The sequence below is a fragment of the Lissotriton vulgaris genome, chromosome 2_1 (genome assembly GCF_964263255.1).
Source record: "Lissotriton vulgaris chromosome 2_1, aLisVul1.2, whole genome shotgun sequence".
Classification (NCBI taxonomy): Eukaryota; Metazoa; Chordata; class Amphibia; order Caudata; family Salamandridae; genus Lissotriton; species Lissotriton vulgaris.
The window spans coordinates 1,686,647,236-1,686,671,034 of NC_141687.1; the positions used below are offsets into that span (position 1 = coordinate 1,686,647,236).

Sequence of the window (23,799 nt, forward strand, 5' to 3'; positions counted from 1 at the left end):
AGGGAATATACTTCAATTATCTTAGGAAACTGTCCTTATACTCAATCTTGCGCTGTGCCAAACCAAAGGCATCCAGAACGAATCCCACAGGATTCAGTTGCCTGACTTCACAACAGGCACAGATTCCTACTACCACAGTGTATTACACACATACTATGCATGCGAAAAACACAGGATGTCTGAACAAGGTTCTGAGTTTCACATAGTATCTGAACTTTACAAGAGAGGGGTCAGGAGGCCTCACTTTCACGGACAGATAAAAAGGTCTGGACAAACTAAGGATTCGTCAAACAAGATACACTGCCACTACTGCTTTATGTTCTCCACTTAGTACTGGACGCATGTGTTGCAAGTTGCTATTCTTCAAACTATAGTGTTCAGTTTCACTTTAACTAGTGACGGCTCCCTGAATCCTGAAATGCACCAGGAGATTAGAATCCACTTTAGATTGTGTTTTTTCCATATAAATGTAAATACATAGGTGTAGAGATGGGGAGCAGCTTAGTCTAGGTGTACTGGTAAGTAAATATGTGTATATTGTACCATGAAGCTTGCCTCACTGGAAGTGGGGCGGAGGGTGTTGCATGTGAGTTTCCAGCACTACAAGATGCAAACCAATTGTTACAAGTAATGTTTTACATTTGCTGAGTGTGCTGCTTTAGATCTAAAGCATGATCAACATAGACTGAAAAGCAGTACTATCCTCCCCAAAGTCGTCTTGCGGGCAGGCATGGCAGACATTTGGAGCAAAATTTCAAGTACAGTTAGCCCAAATTTTGACTAGTTGAGCACGAACGGCCAGAGATTTCTACTTGTTAAAAGTGCAGGTGGTGAACCATTATGAACCTTTTTTATATGCCTGCAAGCTGAAGTGTGACTAGCCAAGCCACATAGCCCATAATTGACCAAGAGCAATGTGTACTACCCATGGAGTGTATTGTGAGTTTAGCTTTGGCACAGAAAACAAATAGATCTGACAAGTTATCAGGCAAAGCCAGCTTTGGAAACTGGTTTCTAAAGAATTTGGGATAGTCAGTGTAGTACATAGGGGCTCTGTAAACACATAAAATGTGTTTGGCCCTTTCTACAACAGACTGAGTTTGGAGGGAAAACCTTGGCAAATTCAATAGTTTGATTGACTTGAAAAACTAGGATGTGTTCTTAAGACAAACCAACACAAGTGTAACGGCCCAAATGGTGGCCCCCGTGAGCGGAATAAGAACAATTTCACTGTCTTATGGAGGGACTGGAGGAAATATAAGAGGGATCACCCTTTTAATGTCTTCCATAAAGGGCTTGGCCCAGGTATTTTGAAGACTCTGTTTAGCTCACAGGTAAGCTACTATGATTAAATGTGCGTGTAGGAAGCTGGCACTTTACACAATATACCTCTTTTTGGTATATTATATAGAGAGTCCAGGTTATCCTTATGAGTGGACAGGGGCTTGCTTTAACAATCTCAATGTGATCTTTTTGTGGTACTGTGGTTGAGTAGCCTTAGGCTTATCAAGGAGGAGAGTTAGACATTTGTTGCATACACACAGTCAATAAATGACACACAAATACTCACTCAATAAGGTAATCCACATCATGTTAAAGAAATAACACATTATATATTTTTAGGCCCCAAGAACTTAATTATTGGGCAAGTACTTTATAAAATACAATTTTTGAAGAAAACATGAAATCCACTTGTATTGTCCGTCTCTACCTAAAACATGCGTTCAGCTGATCTTAGCTCCTCACTGCCGTCACTTGTTGCTCTCAGCTAGTGTCGTTCTCTAACACAAACATTCTGGGAAAACAAATCAAGCACCTGTGTGAGATGGAACCCAGCTGCTGTGAACCCCACATGGTTTGGGAAAGTCAGCTTTCAGCACACTGCTATAGGAAATCTCTTCACAGAGATGCCAGGAATTAAACTATGGGCATCAACACGTAACTCCTCTTCCACATCGGTACTTGGCAATGGCTGGCGGGGGACAGTGCACATTACCAAGTGAAGCTGTCCATTAGTTGATGATTTTGCCTAATGATTAAGTAGGCGGGAGGTGCCACTTTGCGATGAACTGCAACCATGTGGTAATGTCATCGTATGGGGAAAAACACATATACTGCATACAGGTACTTAGCAGCAACTTACAGGCCAATCTTCTGGAGTTAAGGCAGGGTTCTTCAAAATGAGGGTGGGCCCCCATAGGGGGCCTCAAGAGATCCCAGAGGGGCAACAGGCTCTGGACTAAAGAAGCATTAGGCTGATAGCAGTGCTTTGTTTTGTTTTTTGTAAACAAATTTTATTGTTGTCCACATTCGAAAAAAATATGCAAGGCACAAACCGCCAACATGCCCACGCAGGGGCCCATAAGACAAGGAGCATTGCATGCAAAGCGTAGCCAGGTGAAGGGGCAACCATTAACAACGACTCAGGGCTCCCTTGGGTCATGCATAGTGAGTCTATAACAATCATCGCTCAGGTTGCCAGGGTCGAGTCACAGCAAAATCCAGACGGGAGAGTCCCCCAGCGCCCTGGCACAGCACAATACCTCTGCGTAGACCAGACCAGCCCAGCCACACCTTTCTAGCCGTATCAGTGAGAGCCTCAGGCCTGCTCGTGCTCCCAGAGCGCCCAGACCGCTAAAGGTGGACATTTTAACCCCAACTCACGGACCCCAGAACCTCAACAACCCTCCCCTCCCCCTTCCCCCCCAACACCCTCTCCCACAGTGCTTTGTTTTAAGCAGGGGTAAAAGTGGGCAGCAGTGGGCCATCAATAACATTTTTTGTCATTTATATCCTAGCTGGGAGTATGTGTCAAAAGGGAAGGGACTCTACATATTCTTCAAAACCCCCACCCCCATTTCTGATAATCACACTGTGGATACTTCTACATGTCAGTAAGGCCTGCCTGACCAGAATAGTATGTTTGGTAATCATGTATTTGATTGCATTTTTAACAGAACTTAACTGCAATTTTTAAATACGTTTAGGCATATGTACACATTGCCAATTTAATAGAATTGAGAAGATTTTTGAGGGCCTCAATGATTTTTATTTTCTCACGGGGCGCAGCACCAAATGTTTGAAGACCATGGAGTTAAGGTAAGTTCGGGGCAATGTCCACCAACAGGTCACCTTGGTAGGCTCGGGCGCGTCCCAGTGCAGAGGTGCTTTTCGCAGTCAGGTGCCCAATTAGTATCAATAGGAAATGGGCCTAGGAAAAAGAAGCTTCAAGCCCCAGGGAGGCAGGTCCAGTTAAACCCAAAGGGGGGGTCGGTCCTTGATACTCGGTAACGTAGGGATCACATTGGTCAAGAGCTCCTCGGGCTGTGGGGCTCAGGTGCAATGGTGCTTTTAGGCATTGGGTCCATGTTGCAGGAGACACTTGCGGTGAGGGGATTTACACGGAGAGGCTGCACGCGGCGACTGGGAGTTCAGTCTGGGCAAACCCAAGGTGGGTGTTCCCCCCCTGGCGGGTCTCAAGACCTTGTTGGCACAGTTGGCCCACTTCAACTTGGGCTGGTGGGTACTGGTGCAGTGGTGGTTCCCGGTGTTGGGTTTTCGCAGTCCAGAGTCCTCCCGTATCTTTTGGGTGCTTGCAGGGAAGTAGCTCCACTACTCCGCTGAAAGTGCTGGTTGCTCCTCGAAGGGTGTTACTCCTACCAGGCGTTTGGAGGCAGAGCAGCTGCAGGGCAAGTCGTCTTTGGTGCAATTGTCGAGGACAGCTGGCGGGCGGACCTGCCGGCAAGTTTGGCGCCAAGTCAGTTGCTGCTCTTCAGTTCTTGGACTTTGCGGCTCTCCGTTTTCCTTAGGGTGACAGAATGGTGCAGTATCTCCCTTAAATGCTAGATTTAGAGGTGTTAAGGGGAGTGAAGGGTGGTAGTCAATGGGCTACTTACCCTTGGGGTCACTACACCCCCTATATGACCACTTCCTGTGGAAAGTGGACATAGCCCTGCGCCAGAGTTCCTAATTCTTCCATAACCAAGATGGTGGAATCTTTCTAAGGGATGTGGGGGGTAAAACAGGCAGCTCACCTCAGGGGTGTGACTGGCCTGGTAGTGCACCACGCCTCCCTGCATATCTAATTTCCTACCTGTCCTGGTGCCAAATGGGCACAGGGCATGGGGTTGGCATTTCCCCAGTCTGGGGAAGTCCTCCTCACATATCAAAGGTGGCAGAGGCCTTTAAAGCCATCTGCCTTAATATGCTGATAACTTAGCCATTCTGCATGGAGGACATGACAACACCTCCGGCCAGAGGAGGAACCGTTTCTGCCCTCAGGGAGCATAGGTTTTCACCTGCAGGGGGTTAGAAACATGTCTGTGGTGGCAGGCTGGTCGACATCAGTCAGCCAGTACACTAGAGGCTGAGAGATTTTCAGAGGGCACTTCTAAGGTGTCCTCCGGGAGCATGTATTAATAAATTCACCATTTGAATCAGTGTGGGCTTATTAATACAAGGTGTTTGAAACTAAACACCATAGATTTCAGGGCAGCCATCATGTAGCTGGGGAACTCGTTTTTACCAGTGTCCATCACACATACTTAAAATGGCTTCCCTGTTCAATGGTGATATCTAAAACGGTACATTTGCTCATGCAGATATGCCTAGACATGTAGTATAATGCACCCTGCCGTAGGGTTGTGTGGCCTGCTGTAGGGGTGAACTACCTATACTGCATTCACTGTCTGCAGGCTTGGCACACAGGGATGTGTGCACTGTTGCATTTTCAGTTTTATCTGCACCAAGACATGCAGCATGTAATGGCAGTCTGCATGAGGTAGATGAGGGGTCCCTTAGGGTGGCACAATACATGCTAAAGCCATTAGGGACCCTTTTCCTCAGTACCAGGGGTACCACCTACTAGGGACTTACAAGGGGTGCTAAAGGTATTGTCAATTGAGGGAACAACTTTAGTTTAGGGAAAGAGATCTAGCATTGGGGACCTGGTTAGCAGGAACCCAGTGCACTTCTGTCAAAATTGCATCAGCTATTAGGCAAAAAGTGGGGGTGACCAGGTCAAGAAGGGGCACTTTCCTACAGTGTGGAGTAGTAAGCTTGTCCTGCCTTATGTGGGAGATGTCTTGAGCCGAGGTCTGCCTGCAAAGGCATCTAACAAAGATTGTTACAAAAGTAGACATCTCTTTTACATTTGGTCATACAAAATGCTCTTGGAGTGAGTTGTTGGTGCTTCTTCCATATTTACATGTATTTTTATATAAACTCTAAACCTTAAGGTGCCTAAACGCAAGGTTAAGTGCCCTGGGAAAGGGGTGTTGCAGCTAATCTTGGTGCAGCATGATGTGTCTGTTGAGCAGGCCCACAAAGTCGCTGTTCGCTCTCGAAATGTGTTTGTAGGAGAGTAGGATCTGATTACTATGGTTACCCCCACTTTTTGCTGGTGTTTCACTGTTTCTCGACTTTAGTCTGGCTGGGGCCCTGCTAACCAGGACCCCCACCTAGCTGCTTCCTCTCTAAAATCATTGCAGCTTGGAAGCCTTGGTGAGTGTATGCCCCCTTGTTTATGCAGATGGTATGTAGTGGCAATGTTGCCTGCATGAATGAGCACGGTCTAGCTGTAAACTCCTAGTGGAGCACTTACTGAGCTGCCTTCCATTTGAGAACGCTGATGCACAGGCCTTTAGGCTTGGAAAACATTGGCTCTGCATTTTGTGCTAGCCCATGTGTACTCCCTCACTCCCTGTGAGGATGAAGTCTGAGTTGAGGGTCAGTTGCGGCTAGGGGGTCGAAAAATTACTTGTCCGTAACACGTTCTAGGTGTTCCACTATTTCAGTTTGCACCCTGGGCTCCACCCACCCTGGATCCTCCTAATGACCAGTCATTTATAACCACTGCATCGCAGGACACTCTTGCAGAAGATGCATATGAATACAAGCATTTAGTCCCATCTCAATACAGAGATGCAATAATCTGCAACAGTTAAATTATCTTTCTCACTGTTAGAAGACACAAAGTCTGATGAACAGGAAGCCGCATTTAACATGTCAGCACTCTTGATTCAGGTGTAGGCTTTGCCGGTCACTTTTGACAATGGCTTCCAAGAACCATTGTGTCTGGTGGTGGAAAAGGTGAGATAGTTTGGCACGGAATAGGAACCCCAATGTACAGAGGAGTTGAGAGTATTGTTGCATCTGAGTGAGGCATTGCAATCCTCCGATGCTTGACTCACTACTCCAGTTAAGAAATTACATAAATGCTGTTGTGCCGAAGATATGTGGTGAACACTCAAGAGACTGTGACACCAAATGGTAAAACTTTTCTGAACTAATAACGCTTTTGGCTTCCGCAAACCTTAGGTGCTTGTGGTGTGCCAAGAGAATGACAATGGGAGAGCAGGTGTCTTCGAAATCAAGGGTTGCCATGTACTTCCCAAAACAGTAGTGGAATGAAGTCTGGAAGAGTTATTGCCCGGAAGTGCCCTAAAGATGTATTGCTGGAGTGGTCAGAGGTAGATTATTGGCTGAAATGGCCTGTCTTTCTTGGGGAATGAGAAAATACAGGGAAATACATTTTTGGTTCTCACTGGTGCGGTGGAACAGATAGGACTTCCTATTTTTTGAACAATGTGTGCACTTGTTTCTGTAGCATCCTTTGGTGATCTTGACTGCTGTAGTGCTAGTGTGGTGGAATATTACTTGGTGGGTGTGAAACTCCAGGTAGTAGCCATGGGGGGACAATGGAGAGTACCCACTTGTCTGACATTATTTACTTCCACTGGGGAATGTAAAACTGAACACTTTCAGGGGGTGCTTGAGTGGTCGGGGGAAATGAATAGGTAGTCACTGCTTGGAGGCAGAGATGCTCCTGGTTAGGGCAATTCTGCCTTTACAGAAACTATTGCTCCAGAGGTCCCCTCTAGAGCATCACTTGAATGACAGACTCTCCTGAAAGGGCTTCTGTGGCTTGTAGAGCGGGTGTTGCCTCTATCCTAGCTCGTGTGCATGCTTGCTGCTTAGAAACACTGACTTTGGAGGCTGGGTTTTGAGTAAACCCATGGCTTTTGCCATGTCCACATCTTGTACCTTGAATCCACCTGTGTACCGACAAGGTGTTTTCGAACTTAACACGGACAAGATGCTGTTGTACTTGTAGCCAGGTATGAAGGAGAATGCGGATGTTTGTTTCCCTGGTAGCATCGTCAGCTGTGTCAAGGGTGCACGGAATGGTGGCATTAGAAATGATTTGTCCTTCCTGTATAATCTCTGTTCCACATATTTTCTAAACAGCTTTACTAACTTCTCTATCTTCTTCCTGTGGCATCTGTAATACATTGAACGCAACCCAATAGAGATGACTGAACCATTGTGTAGTGGCCACCACTGTTAACTGCATGCCTGCAGCATCAATTTGCTTTCATTGTCGGCTGGAGGGGTGTTCAGTGTATCCTGAGCGAAAGCCCTTATGAGTGTTATATTCAGTATAAGTGAATCGGATGGGACAAAGCCTCATGAAAGCCTTATGTAGATGGAGTTTTCTAGCATCGATGTGTACTACTTCGAGGCTATGTGATGCAACTCTCGCTTTGACTGAGTCTTCTTATTCCATTTAAAGCTTGCCTTTCTGATGGTCTGCCACACGCTGGATGACTGCTTGCTATACAACAGTAAATCAGTTGAGGATGGCTGGCTTCATAAGACACCGCCCCAAAGTTGAACCGCCTGGCAGTTCCAGATTGTGTTGGGCATCCACGGTTATTGGGTCCTCATAAGGGTCTGGCAGATCTGCAGGGGAATCCTGATCGGAATCTGCATGAACTGTCTGTGCTGAGAATAGGGACTCAGAATGCGGCAGTGCAGGTAGTGACATGGGGTCCCTAGATTATGTCTTTTTGGGAATGGGCTTCAACAAGATTGCCAACTAGAGAACCCCAGATCTAACAGGAGGCAATGGTATACACCTTTGTCCAAATAGGGACCCTTGCTTCTAAGTCAGGATAAGGGAAATACACTACTGGATAACTCTGCTCACCCCCTTGGTAGCTTGGCACGAGCAGACAGGCTTATCTCAGAGGCAGTATGTTAAGCATTTGTGAATATACACCGTAATACAGTGAAAACACTACAGATGGACACAACACAGGTTATATAAAAAAAGTATTCTTTATATTGACTTAACACAAGACTACAAACGACAAAAATCCACAATACTGTACTTAAGATTGACTTAAAGATGGTAAGCGTTGGGGGCGCTAGAGGGCGCACACGCGGAATGGCTGCTTAACGCTGCAGCTCCCGCACCTTGGCCATTAATCCTCCATTCTCCTTTGCCACAGAAGTCTGACATCGCCCCTGCTCCCGCCATTCGAAGCGCAACACAGTCCCCTACAATCCTCCCGGAGCTCGTGTGGCTGTCATCGCCGGAGACCTGGCCTTGTGAAATCAGACCGGTAGGGGCCCTGGTTGCTGCCGGTTGAAGCGGCCGGCTGTGAGGCCCACGCGAGGTCGGTGCTCGCCATGCGGCCTTAGGCCTCGACTGCCCCGGAGTTTGCCGCTGTGAGCCCCGACTGACCCGTGATCTGGGGGACCGCTGCCGAGCTACTAGTCCCCCACTGCAGGCGGGTGCTGGGTGCGCCTGCATCGGACGACTGGACGAGAGACACCCCCGAGGAGCTGCGCGGCCTGGCGGAGCGGAGGCCCACCACTGGCGGCTGCCGGAGACTGCCGCCGCAGCCCCGACCTCGGTGAGTGGCGCACCCCCTGCGGATCCTTCCTCCCGCGATTGCCCTGCATCTGCTGCCTGCTGCGACCAGAGAGGGTTGTGGGCACCCGCATCGCTTTTGGGCTGGGCTGCTCTTGCCCCGGTGTCTGCCAGTCGGCCTGGTCCCCTCCGGGCGCTTGTGGGGGCCCTGGACGCACGCAGCTCCACTGCTACACGGACTCTGCTGCAGTGACCTACATACCGACCTGGCCCGCCTGCTGCCCACGTTACACGATCCCTCGTCCCACTGCGGGCCCCGTGAGTCACATATACTACCCTATGCGTTGACCTTGCACCGGACCTACCTCCCCGGGGAGCCCCCGCGCTGCGGCAGCCCTATCTGCGCCTGTTGGTGCTTCTGCTCCATCAGCACCGCGAGCCAGACGGCCTGAACCTCCGGCCTGGACTATCATGCTTGCAACCACTGAGACCCCGTATGCTGCATTGCCCTTCTACACCGCGGCTGGACACCTCTGCTCATCGGTGTTTGAAGTGACCTTCTCCACGTGCCTTGACCTGCTTACTTGACCAATACCGGCTGGTGCTGTATTGGTGTTACCTGGACGGGTGGTGTCACAGATCTGACAAGCCAAGATGGTCCGCCCGAGAACCGCCAGACGAAGATCAGCTTTGACGGCGCCAAGAAATCCACGAAGGCGGTCCCTGCTGACCCTAGCCCCGGTGCCGCTTCCACCTCCACTCTTTCCTCTCCTGCCAAGGACCTTGACTTACACCATCTATTTCAGGAGATGCGACAGGGGTTTGCCACCGTGGTGGAGAAGGTTGATGGTGTAACCGCTAGACTTGACGCCTTGGCACATAAGGTGGATCGGCATGAGGAACGACTCACGGCCACGGAGCAACGTATCTCCGATACAGACTATGTTACTCCCACTCATACCACTCAACTAGCCCACATGGCCAATATTCTCAGGATTATAGCAGCAAAGAATGAGGATTTGGAAGCCCGTAGCCGACGCAACAACATTCGCGTCACGGGTGTTCCGGAGTCCACCAACACGGGCAGGATGGAGCTCTACGTCGAGAAAATCCTCAAGGGGTCCATAGGCGAGGATGCCTTATCTCCACAGTTCATAGTTGAGCGGGCACACCGGTCGCTTGCGCCTGTCCCTAAACCTGGCTTGCCACCCAGGTCAATCATCGCTAAATTGCTGAATTACCGCGATCGAGATGTGGCACTGAGAGCTGCCCGCACTCAGCGATCCCTCCAGTACGATGGCGTCACTTTTTCTATCTATCCGGATTTTACCCCCATGGTGCAGGAGGAAAGACGTAAATTTCTCCACGTGAAGAAAAAGTTACGCGAAGCGCAACTGGACTATGCCCTACTCTATCCAGCGAAACCGCGCATCACGCACCAGGGGAAGCAACGTTTCTTCACAAACCCCCAAAAAGCAGAAGACTACTTGAAATCACTCCGCAGGGCCAGAGGAGGCGATCATGCTGCTGCTGCTGACTCAGGGTATGATGATCCTTCCGCTGCTGAGAACGAACATTGACCATGAACGCTTACCTGAACTAAGCATTCGACTACCTAGTGCAGGTTTGCTGCCTGTTTACCCTACGTGCTCTGAAGCGAATGCCTCTTCAACAGGACATGGCGGTGTTTGGACGCTTCTGTGGTAATGTATACCAGGATCCGCTTGCCTAGCCTCGGCCTCCACCGAGGGCGGTATAGTTGGAGGCCACTGGCGGGTACAGCGGTTGTGCGCCCTTGATGTCGTTACCCCATCGGGTGTACCCCACGTTGACTGTTGCTATGTTAGAATTGGATGTTGGGGAAGGGGGTGGGGGGGAAGGGTCTGAGGGGGGGATTGGATGGCTGCAGGCGAGTTTGGGACGCTGTAGTGGGTGGGGGGGTGGGTTTGTTGGGGGGTGGGGGAGGAGGTCTACACAGCGCAAGTTGTTTTGCACTATGTCCTCTCATGTTGCTCACATGGAATCGAGTCATATCGGAATGGCTGCCTCACTCTGCTCGAGAAGTGATGTCTCCTTACACTACACTAAATGGCGGTCTTAGGGTCTGCAATGCAGATACATTGTATGTCGTGGAATGTCCGTGGGCTCAATAACGCTAGGAAATGTCGTGATGTTCTTGCATACCTTACCAGACATGTACATGTAGCCATGCTCCAAGAAACGCACTTGTCATCGCAAGTACGGGCCACCTTTGCATGTAAATGGGCTCACACCCGAACCTTCTCCTCCTATTCCACGTATGCCAGGGGGGTTGCAATCCTACTCCGGAGCACTGTCCCGTTTCACAAGTGCGGGGAACTGGCCGATAGGGGTGGTCGTTACGCCTTACTTTGGGGACGAATGGGCCACGACACAGTCACCTTTGTTAATTGCTATGCCCCTAACGTAGACTCGCCCGCTTTCTTCACTGCTCTTTGGGGTAAAATCCTTGACGTGGGCTCCCGCCACATCATCTGGGGTGGGGATTTCAACTTGGCATTGGTGCCCAGCATGGACAGAGCGGATGGGGCTGCCCACTATAAACCCAAGGCGAGGGAAGCACTCGAGGGCATTGTCACTGAAGGGGCCCTAGTAGACATTTGGCGGTCCCTACAGCCGGCAAGACGGGAGGGAACACACTTCACATCACAGACTGGCACTTGGGCACGGCTAGACTACTTCCTTGTCACCCCTGGAGTTGTGCCTGGAGTGTCGACAGTTACACACCTGCCTAGGACGTACTCTGATCATAGCCCTGTCCTGATGCACACTGGCCTACCTGGGTGGGACTGCCCTAGACCTCATTGGCGCCTACAACCAGCGGCTCTTTTGGATGCCTTGTTCCGTTCTGAGCTGGAGGAGGAAATCATGGATTTCTTTCCGAGGAACAAGGGATCGGTCGATTCGGTGGAACATATCTGGGAGGCTTTTAAGGTAACTGTCAGGGGGTATTGTATAGCTAAGAGCTTCGGGGTCCTCCGGGACATACAGGCCACTATCCGTAGGCTGCATGGGGAGCTGCGATCATTGGAGACTCGTATGGTGGCTGAGGATGACCCTGCATTACGTGCTGAGTTCAGGGTCACATTGATCAAATATGAGGAGGAAGCTGACAGGGAGGCGAAATTCAAGGGGAAACACTGGCAGGCTCGGAGCTACTGTGAGGGAGGCCGCCCATGTAGGGCTCTTGCTGCTTTAACGCGGGTCCCCCATGATCGCAATGCCATTCTAGAACTCATCGACGATCAGGGCCACACGGTTAGGGATACCGAAGCGCTACTTGCCACCTTCACTTCACACTACCACACTCTTTACACCACCAACGCCACAGCCGAGATGCCCTACGCTGACTATCTGAGTGATGTAGCCCTCTGTTGGCTTAGTGATGGGGACAGGGCTTTCTTGGCTGCTCCGTTTGAATTGGACGAAATTCGGGAATCCATTATGTCCCTTAAAAATGGCAAGGCGCCCGGGCTGGACGGTATTCCGGCCGAATTTTATAAAACATATATCGACATCATGGCCCCGGTCCTTCGTGAAGTATACGAGGAATCGCTTGCCGATGGCATCCTCCCAGGCACTATGCGCGAAGTAGTTATCACCTCCCTCCTTAAACCTGGTAACGATCCTGGATCTTATGGCTCCTACCGCCCTCTTTCCCTCCTGAATTGTGACGCAAAGATCTTAGCCAAGGTCCTAGCCACTAGGCTATCCCTGCTCATGACCAGAATTGTACTGCCAGACCAATTGGGGTTCGTTCCCGGTCGCTCCACTTCTCATAACCTACGCACCTTATTTTCGCTCCTCCGCGCGGTTCATCCTGACCTCCCAGTCGCTGCTGTCTTTCTAGATGCTTCCAAAACATTCGGTCGAATGGCCCTACTTATTTTCAGTGCTGTCGAGTATGGGTTTCCCCAAGCTATTCCTCTCCTGGATACAGCTCCTCTACACACGCCTGACGGCAAGAGTTCTGATCAATGGACGTCTCTCTCATCCGATAGGCGTCACGAGGGGTACGCGTCAGGGGTGTCCTCTGTCCCCCCTTCTTTTTGCGATTGCGGTTGAACCTCTGGCGTGTCGGCTCTGTCAGCTACATCGGGAGAGTGCCGTACAGTGCCTGCAGCGCCAAATAGATGTCTCACTCTATGCAGACGACATCACTATGTTAAATATCCTCAACTTCACCTCAACCCTTTATTGAGAGAATTTGTGGCTTTTGGGGGCATGTCGGGGATACACATCAATTGGTCCAAGTCCCAGTTCTTTCCTCTTACCGACTCTATTGTTGACTTTCCCCTTGACTACCCTCTCAAATGGTGCCGTTCAGACCTTCGGTACCTAGGCACACAAATCTCGCGAGATCGGGAAGAGACCCTTCGCTCCAATTACGGAGTGGCGATCACTTCCCTTACTGCCGCAGTCGACTGTTGGATCACACTGCCGCTCTCCACGGCTGGTAGGGCTTCCCTCATCAAGATGGTTGTGCTGCCCCGCTTTCTCTACCTCTTTCTCAACATCCCGTATTACCCGGGTGCTTTCTTCTTTAAGACCCTGAAGTCGGAGCTCTGCCGATAATTCTGGGGGGGCAAGGTCCCGCGGCTAAAATGGTCTACACTGATATTGCCCTACGAGGCCGGAGGATTTGATGTCCGTGACCGTGAAGCCAACTACTTCTGTGCGCAAGCTCACTATGCATTTCATTAGATGGTTCCCACGCCCTTCATGCCACAACTCGCGGTGGAGGACTGGATAGTACATCCTATACCGCTCAATGGCCTACTCTTTTGTCCAGAGTCGATGATTCAGACCCCGAACACGTCAGTCTCCTGCACCCTAGACGCTTGGCGTCGCCTGGCCGGGAGACTCTCCGACTCCTTCCCTTACTCTCCCCTTCTCCCTCTGACATTCCACCCCTCGCTCGCGCTCCTACAGGAACGTGGCTTCCAGCGGCTTTGCGACCGGCTGCATATTGTCACCTGGGGTGATCTTTTCGCGAATAAAGTCTTCAAATCCATGGAAATCTTCTTTGCCACTTATGAACATTCCCCACTCGACGTCTTTTACTACCTGCGCCTCCGACAGGGGATGAAGGGTATCCTTCCAGATTATCCCCATGAGCCGGACCTCCTGTACCCTCTACACTTCTTGCTAAGCTCGCAAGATGGGGCACACCTGGTCTCTGGCTTGTACCGCCGGCTTAGGTCAGATATTGCCCCTTTTGAGGCAGGCGCTAGGGCGTCCTAGAATGCAGACTTGCTTACTACGCTCACTGATGAACAGTGGCAATACTGCTGCACCCTGACAGCCAGGATACCAGCAAGTAGCAGGCTTAGGATGATCCACTATAGGTTCCTCCAACGGCTCTATTACACCCCGGTCAAAAAACTCAGGTTCCATCCTGCCGACACGGACAGATGTGAACGCTGTCGAGCTGAACATGCGGGCTTCTTGCATCTTGCTTGGGAGTGCCCGGCCGTACAGGCATACTGGCTGCAGGTGACCGAGGCCCTCACCGCGATGACCAAGGTTACTGTAGAAGCGGAACCGCTTATCACTCTGCTGGGACACACGCCGCACTTTCCGAAACCAAACAGAAAATTCATTGACATTGCCTTACTCCTGGCTAAACGACGTGTGGCATGTCGCTGGGGCCGTGGCAAGGCACCTAAGTTCAAGGACTGGCTCTCAGATATGACTTACTGCCAGGTCCAACACGTCACCTATTCGGAACTCTTACCACTCCCGAGCAGGCCCAAAGACATTTGGGATCCACTGGTTTCCTACCTGCTGAGTCAGGATGACGGAGACAATACCTCGACTTGACTGCTGGGGAGTGACCAACCGGGCCCTCTCCCCAGATGCTTGAGAGACCTAAGCTCCTGTTGCTCGTATACTCTGACTCCACGATCTGCCATGTGTCTTCCCCTTGCTATACTGCTTATGCCGACACGTCATGTAGCATGAATAGCTGATTTTCCACTTCCCAATGCACCCTGCGCTCCCATCTTTTCCTCAAGACTATCGCCTCATTGAGAAACAGCACATGACCCTTATCCTACTATTGTACATGTCCAACGGATACCACGACCACCACCAATGTCCCATGTCACGACCTATGAATGTCATTCCGTGAGCAGCCACACTGTATCGTGCTTTTGTTCTTACCTCACTCAGGTGTGTGCACAAGGCCCTTTCTTCTTTTCTTTTTTTTTTTTTTTTTCTTGCTTGCTAACTGTTCCGGGTTGGTAAGAATTGGGGAGAAAATAATGAAAAAAAAACTGTTCTACTGCTGTTGATCCTGAATTATGTACGCCTCCCCTCCCCCCCCCGTCCTCCCCGTCATCCTCCCCCTCCTCTTATTCTCTGGTCCTTTTTCTCTCTCCCTCTCCTCTCCCCCCTCCCCCCGTCCTATCCTCTCCCTTGCCTTTCCCCCCTCTGCCGCATGTCCTCGCATTTCCTTTTATTTCAGCATGGTTTTATCGCCGCCGGGCCTCTGGGATGCCGGTACTAAGGCTGTGTTTACCACTATCGCTCTTTTATCCTGTGTTAGTTATAGCTGCCGGCCCCCGGGTTGTTGGCATACATAGCAGTGTAATCTCCTACTTATGCAATAAAGCAGTTTGAACACCAAAAAAAAAAAAAAAGATGGTAAACGTTACTTAGTTCAAGTTGGTGATAAGTGCGACAAAGTTCTCATCAAAGTACCTGGATGCGTAACGCAAAATGAACAAAAGGCTCTCAAAAGGGGAGATGTGTCCATTTCGTGATCCGAGGAAGATGATGCGTCGTGCCTCAATGCTTGCGCAGAGTACGGGATGCGTCGTGATCCTTACCGGTGCGGGGATGATGCGTAGGTTCTCAGCCTGTGGTCCAGTTGCGATGCGCAAGATGCAATTGATTGCCTTGATGCAATGCGATAATCCTGGTGCGATGCGAGAAGATGGCACCCTTGATGAGACGATGCAAAGACGCTGCGATGACGATGACGATGCGTAGGCGCCCTGGCAGCCTTGCGACGCCGACTGTATTTTGGAGCAGCGACAGGCCCTGCGACACGCATCTCCGGCGATGCGATGGCGACTCTTTCGATGGAGTCACGCTTCTCCAGTGATGCGTCAGCAGGCAGCTTTCGACGAAGACACGCTTTCTGGGAGATGCGGCGGCGGCACGCTTCTCCGGCGGTGCAACGATTTCAGCTGCTTCTTCTCCTTGCATTGTGCTTCCAGCAACACGCAGGCTTCTGCAGTTAGAATTCCCAGCAAGGAAATTCAGAGGGGAGCTGGAGATTAAGTCTTTTGTCCCTGAGACTTCAGCAGGAGGCAAGAACAAATTCAAGCCCTGGAGAATATTCTGTAGATGATGAAAGTCCTTGCAAAGTTTCTTCTCCTTTTCCTTGGCATTAAAGAAACTACTGCAGGCCAACCCAGCAAAGAGCACACTGGCAGAGGGGCAGTCCAAACTCGTGCAGCTTCCTTGGTTTTTATCCTTGGCAAAAGGTTTCTTTTTCCCCATAAGTAATCTAAAGTTCTTGGGTCAGAGTACCAATATTTATACCCCAAAATCCTTTGTTCTCTGAAGGCAGAGAGGCCTCTGCCTAGTCCAAACCAGTTGCCGAGCACTCTGTTTACAGGGCTCCTTCGTTCCTTTCACAGTGCAGGGGAGAAACATCAGACGCCCCACAGGAGGTGGAGCCAGCATTGTGGAGGGAAAGCACAGCCCTATTCAGGTCCCAGGTGCAACTCCTCCCTCCCATCTAGATGCAGATCTCCCTATTCACCACTGGGCTGACTCATTCTGTCTCTTGGAATCCCCCAACCCTGTCACTCAAACTCCAGACAATAAATACACAAACTAGCAGAGTAAGGCTTTGGATAGTTTGACAAGAAAATACCTACTTTCTAAAAGTGGTATTTTCAAACACAGAATATTAAAGCCAACTTTACTAAAATATGTATTTTATAATTCTGAGTTTAGGCATATTAAATTCCACTTTCTACTACGTTCCCTGAGTCAGTTAGGATTATAAGCTGTAATAATCTAACTGCCCATTCTGGCCTATAGAGAACAGGAAGCCTTGCAAAAGTGAAAAACGAAAATGGCTGTAATACACTATTAGGACAGGCTACACACACGAGGGCATGTCCTACCTTATACTTACAATGCACCCTGCCCTTGGGCCTACCATAGGTTTGTCTGATATGAAGCAAAGGGAAGGTTTAGGGACTGGCAAGTGGGTGAACTGGCCAAGTTGACATGGCAGTCACAGACTGCACACAGACCTTGCAATTGCAAGCCTGAGACACACTTTACAAGCTGCTTCTGCGGGTGGCATAACCATTGCTGCAAGCCCACCTGCAGCATTTAATTTACAAGCCCTGGGCACGCATGGTGCACTGTACTTGGGTCTGACAAGTAAATCAAATAACCCAATCATGGAGTCACTTATTAGTACATCAATTTAACATAGGGAGCACTCGCACTGTGGCACTGAATAGCAGTGGCACAGTGCCCGAAGCATATAACTAGCAAAAACATATCAAAAACAGAAGAGGCAATACGACAAAATGGAAGGGAGACTCACGCCAATGATGCCAGGTCTAACACGTCCTCAATAGTGAGTTAATATTTTTTCATGTGAGGTTGACCAGTGGAGTTAGACATGCTATAATGTGACCAGAGCCATTAACCTGCTCGCTTTAGTCTTCTGCTGGTGTTGGTTCACTTGGCATCAAGGCCAAGTTTGGTATCAGGGCTGCCTTTGGAGTCTACTTGGTTCAAACATGGGCTGTGTAGACTGTGGGGCTGAGGTGAGGAGTTGCTACATCGAGATTCAAATTCAGGGTCTCCAGGCTGTTCTAGAGGCAATGTGGTCTTTCGTAGTCCGGATGGCTCAAGTGCAGTGGCCAGTGCTGACTGTTGAGGCCTCTTTGGCGGTCTATAAGGGCTGATGCATGCCCTGGAGCTAAACCAAAGGGGATGATGGACAGAGTGTTGAACATTGCAAGCACTCAACCCCAGTCAACTGATCTGGGTATAATCCATCACCATTCTTTAGCTCACTCCGCCACCCCAGTTCAGATATGGCCATATGCAAATCAGTCTGACCCTATTCCTCATGGGAACAGTCTAGCTCAACTGCCAAGCCATGTCTTCCCTGGACCGGAAACAAGCATCCTGGGACCGGTTTCTGGCTAATCAGCCGTCATCAGCCAAGCTAGCTTGAATCCAGTGGCAAAGTGAGCAAGGGACCCACGTCTGAGATAAGGCTCTATTTAAGGTCGAATACCGGAAGTAAGTTAATCTAAATGTGGTATCTGAGAAACATGTGTTGCCTTTGTCATGGGCATGGACATCAAGGGCCCTAGAGCAGGACATTCACTGAAGCTGGATTTACTAGAAGATACACGTTAGACCAGTCAGCCTTACGGTGGTCTTCCTGCAAACTATTTGCCTTACTCCTCTATTTTTGCTGATCTTGTTGTTGATGGACATAGGACTATGCGCACCGTAAATTAAATGCTACTAGAGGGCAAGCAGCATCTACTATGCCACCAACTTTAGTCGCTTTTCAAACACGTCTCAAGCCTGTCACTGCAGTTTTAAAATGCCATTTCTACCTGGCAAAATAAAACTTTTGATAAGCCTAAACCTTTTCAAATATATATATATATATATAGGTCACCCTTAGAGTAGTCCCTAAACAGCCCTTATGGCAGGATGCAGTGTATTTAAAAAGTTGTACAAAAGGGGGTGGTGATGGACGGAGCATCTAAATCAATCAAACACTCACACCCAGTCAAAAGATCTGGGTTTAATCCATCACCGTTCTTTAGCCCACTCTGCCACCCCAGTTCAGACATGGCTATATGCTCCGTCCATCACCACCCCCCTTTTGTACCGCTTCTGGCCGCCATAAGTGTGGTAGGGTATGCTCAGATGTGAGTCCCTTGCTCACTTTGCCACTGGATTCAAGCAAGCCGGGCTGAAGACAGCTGGAATGCCAGAAACCGGTCCTCGGAAGCTTGTTTCCGGTCCAGGGAAGAGCCTCCTGACACCTCTGGGGGTAAAAAGCTGTAGAAAAGTCTCCCCCATCAATGCTGGCACAAAGTATAAGGAGTATATTACTTACCTTGTAAGCATTTATTCATAGCGTGAAGTGCTGCAGATTCTCATGCTATGCATACTCCTACCATTTAGTGTTGGTTAGGACTCATCAACTTGCTTTTCTTGAAGAAGTCTTTTTATTGTTGATGTGATATTAAGACTCTTCCCCTTCGAGAGAATGTGCATGTTCAATGGCTCCACTGTTCATTTTTTCCCACCATAATCGTGAGTAAGAATGGAGCTAGTGAATATATTATTTAAGAATGAATGTGTGTAATAAACTTAAAATATGTAAATATTTATATAATGTTTAACACCTTGGCTGCTTCGAACGTTCAGCACCCAGTGCTGAACGTTCGAATAACGAGCACTGGCCCATCGGCCAACGGTCGTGCGCAGCACTGGGGAGGTAGCGCTCGTGACGACCGCTGGCCGACGGCAGCGCTTAAGGGGATAATACATGTCAATCTGATACCGGCATATGCCATCCGGGGAGGCGGTGGGGTGCATATGACTCTGCAGCACTACATGCTACAGATAGATGCTTATAAGGTAAGTAACACTCCATTTGTGGCGTTTGTTAGCTGCAGATACACATGCTATGCAGAGACTTGAAAGCAGTACTCCTCTCGCAGTGGCTCTAGGCATCAGATGGTGCAGATGTTTGCAATAGTGTCCATTGGATTGTCTATCCCACACGAGATTGCCGACTTGCCTGGACATCTACACAATAGTGTTTAGTGAAAGTGAGTGTTTTCGACCAAGTAGCTGCTTTACAAATATCAGCTAAAGGGGTCTTACCAAAGAATGTCACTGTAGCACCTTTCTGTCTAGTAGAATGTGCATGTGGAACTGTTGAAGTTCCATTGACTTTAAGAAGCAAATTTGAATACATTTCACAATCCACCATGCTTTGGAAATCGCTGCAACCTCATGCAGGGGGGTATCTGAGAGGTCCATGGAGCCCCTTTTCTGTCCCCCAGAGGGCTGCGTTTAGGAGGCACACTGAAAGTGTGCCACCTTCTTCTGGCATGTGTGCCTCTGCATCCACGTCGGCAATAAACTGCGGGCTCAGACAGAAAGTGAGTCCCTCATTTGCATGGTGCCACACTCCCATGGAAATGATGGAACGTTCGCTCATGATAGTGATAGCACAACATGTGTGCCAGGGCGGTCGCTATTACAGCTAGGGACGCACTTCCAAATGCGGCCCCTTCTGTAATACCTTTGGGCCTCTGGGATGCTAAAAGCGGGCATACATGCCGGTTGTGCCCCCGGGGCAAAATGTATAATACGGGCTCTGAACAAAGACTAACACATGCAGCAATCCAAATGAGGCAATCACAGTGTCAACAACAAATCCTTTGAATACTCCATACAATAGAACCAGCGTAATTTGCCCCTTTTTCAAGAATATTTACAACGAAGTTCAGAATAGGAACAAAAGCTAGCATTCACAACAAATGTATATGCAATGCAACACCACTTTTTGCACAAATATGGATAAAATCCAAGGAAAGGTTCATCAAAAGAAAGTAATAAATCCACTAACACTAGGAACAGTCCCAATATTACAAAACCTACATTGGAAGATAAGCACTTGATAGAACATTTATGCATGGTGGGAAAATGGTGCTACAGACTCACGTGGGGATGGTTGTACCAATACAAGGAGTTTCCAGTAAGGTGGCACCAGCATCGTTTCCAGCGCTGGGACATGAACCCAGGATTCTCTTTCTTCTTCCAGAGCCATCCATCACAGTCAGCTTGGCCTAGGTCTTTACAGGAAACACGGCGTCGACTCAGCCGGGTTGCCACACCTGCAAGGCAGGAGGAGCAAAGAGGAGTAAAGATGCCTTACAAGGCTAAGCAATTGGTATGCACTGTTGACCAGGGAGCAATCAGCAGAGGTGAGGGCCTGGGCCAGACTATGTTGACCTTAACAGTACAACATGAAAACTAGCACATGAACCGCAGGAAAAGGAGTACAGGTAGTTCAGATGTTAGTCAGTGAAGGGAATGGAAGCGGCAAATAGGATAATAAGTAAGGATGCACTTCTCAATGATCTAGTGCAAGAAGCACTACTATCAGAACTTTAATGAGGGGGGGGGGGGGGGGGGTCGGGGATAAACATTTGGAAAATGGTGGGCCTGAGATGATATAATCTGGAGAAGGATGAGGGATTTCCAAGATGGGTATAAATCGGAGACCCAGTGCAAGACGGGCGTAAGGGATTCTTATGATATGGCGGCACAGGCTTTATCATTGTGAGGATTATGAAATTGACAACATATGGTAAGGGCAGAGCCATGTGTTGCAAGTGGGTACTAATGTGAGGGAGGGGAAGTCCAGGTATTTTTCTTACATTACATTGAGGACTGAGGGAAGGGAGAGTTAATATTTAATACCACAGTGGGATCAAGGATTAGGTCACAGTTCATAGGAAATCTTCAATGTTATCTGACATAGATTTGCAGCACAAGGAGTAAGGATAATGGTACTTACCCGGTAAGCATCTGTTCTTGGAATGTAGAGCTGTAGATTCACATGCTTTGCATACTCCTGCCATCTAGTGTAGGGTCCGGATGTTTGCAAGTTGTTTTTCTTCGAAAAAGTCTTTCCTAATCACGAGGTAAGGTGATTTCTCTTTTCGGTGATAATGCGCATGGGCATCAACTCCACTGTTCAATTGTTTCCCTGTAAGAGGCTGAGATTGGAGTAAGTAAGGGTGGTATAGAGATGTCCATGTGTATAAATATATAACTAAGAACTGTAACAACTACTTGTACCCAGGGAGGGGGATGGCACATGTGAATCCTCATCTCTACAAGACAAGAACAGATGCTTGCTGGGTAAGTTTCATCCGTTCAAAGCAAGTGTGCTGTAGATACACATGCTTTGCATAGACTATAAAGCAGTATACTCCCAAAGCGGTAGCTAACCTGTAGATGTTGCAGTTGTTTGGAACAGTGTTTTAAGTATTGCTTGCCCTACATTAGGCTGTTGTGGTGCGAACAAATTTATACAATATTGTTTAATAAATGTGTGTGGTGGAGACCATGTAGCTGCTTTACATAGGTCAGCTAGATGGATGTTTCCTAGAAAACGCCACAGAAGCCCCTATTTTGCGAGTGGAATGTGCTTTAGGGGGTATTGTTTAAGTCCTATTGGCTTTAGCATAGCATGTTTGGATGCATTTAACAATCCATCTCGCAATACCAGATTTAAAGATAGGAATGCATTTAGGAGGTTGAGCAAATGCTACAAACATTTGTTTTGTGAAAGTCCTTTGTCCTATCTATGTAGTATGATAATGGTCTTTTAATGTCAAGTGTGTGAAGAGCGCGTTCTGCTATGGAATCAGGGTGAGAAAAGAAAACTGGTAACTCAACTGATTTGTTTATATGAAAAGCAGAATTTACTTTGGTAAGGAATCTGGGGTTGGTATGGAGAACTATACTGTCTTTGTGTAGCTGAAAGAAAGGTTCTTCTATCGTTAATGCCTGTAGCTCGCCAACTCTCCTCAGTGATGTGATAGCAATGAGGAAAGCTATGTTCCATGAGAAGAACTGTAAAGGGCATTTGTGTAATGGTTCAAAAGTTGGACCCATGAGCCTCGTGAGGACAATGTGATTCCATACTGGGGCAGGCGGTATCCTTGGTGGTATTACCCTTTCTAATCCTTCCATGAAGGCTTTAATTACTGGAACTTTGAATAGTGAAAGATGTCTCCTATTTTGTAATTATGCAGCCATAGCTGCAAGGTGCAAACCAATAGATGTATAAGCCAGTCCTGTTAGTTGTAAATGTAACAAACAATGTTTTTTACAGAAGAATCTAATGGATTGATTTTGCTGGTGTTGCAATATACAACAAATCTTTTTCATTCTGCAGCATAGCACGCTCTGGTGGTAGGCTTTCTTGTTTCTTTTAGAATATTCATACTGCCTGGTGGTAAATTTGAGTAACAAAACTCTGAACTTGATCGCTAAATTCAGTTCTTTGGGATTTGGAGGTCGGATTTGTCCATGGTTCTGTTGGAGGAGACTGGAGTTCAGGTGCAGTTTTTGATGTGGAACTAGTGGACAGCTCCAAAAGGGTAGTGTACCATGGTTGACGAGCCCATGTGGGAGCCACCAGAATTAGTGTGAAGGATGTATGTCAGCTTCCGAATCACCCATGGAATGAGCGAGAGAGGCAGTAAAGCGTAGGCAAATATCCCTGATCAGTTTATTCATAGAGGATTGCCCTTTGATCGCGGATGTGAATGCCTGGAGCCGAAGTTTGGGCATTTTGCATTTTCGGCTGTAGCGAATAGGTCTATATGTGGGAATCCATACTGTTGGAAGTACAGAAGGAGAACTTGGGGGTGAAGTTCCCACTCGCGAATGTGTTGCCTTCTACTGAGGAGATCGGCAATTTGATTATTTACTCCTGGCAGATGTTCTGCCAGAAGATAAATCTTGTGATGGATCCAAGTTCCAAATGGCTGGAGCTTATGTTGACAATTGGTGAGTGTGTCTCATCTTGCTTCTGCAGGTAGTACATTGCGGTCATGTTGTCCGTCTGGACAAGGACAATGTTCGCAATGAGAGGAGTTTCACAGCTAAGAGCTCTAGATAGTTTATGTGGAGAGTTTTCTGTTTGTTGCTGCTCCACATGCCTTTTATTGTGTGATCTTTTTGGTGAGCCCCCAACCTATTCAAGATCTGTCTGCTATGAGCACTATCTGTGGAACAGGGTTGATGAAAGGCCGGCCTGATAAGTTTTGTGGGTTTCACCACTGCAGAGAACAATGTGTACGGCCGTCTAGTAACACTAGATCGGTTAATAGACCCTGTGAAGGATTTCACAGACATGCTAAGCACTCTTGTAGGGGAGCATGTGAAGCCTTGCATGGGGTACAATTGCTATGCAAGACACCATCATTCCCAGTAGCTGCATGAACACTCTAGCTGGTAATTGCTGGTCGGGCAGAAACTGCTGAATGGTAGCC

At 48.5% G+C, this 23,799-nt stretch overlaps 1 protein-coding gene across 3 annotated transcripts in view; it reads right to left on the bottom strand.

Moving 5' to 3' along the window:
- CNKSR1 (connector enhancer of kinase suppressor of Ras 1) overlaps positions 1-23,799 on the bottom strand; it is a 344,769-nt gene that overhangs the window by 138,747 nt on the left and 182,223 nt on the right. For all 3 annotated transcript variants that reach the window (XM_086957647.1, XM_086957646.1, XM_086957648.1), the window contains one exon: positions 20,450-20,622. In XM_086957647.1, the coding sequence (XP_086813773.1) occupies positions 20,450-20,622 (173 nt within the window). The remainder of the gene's footprint in view (positions 1-20,449; positions 20,623-23,799) is intronic.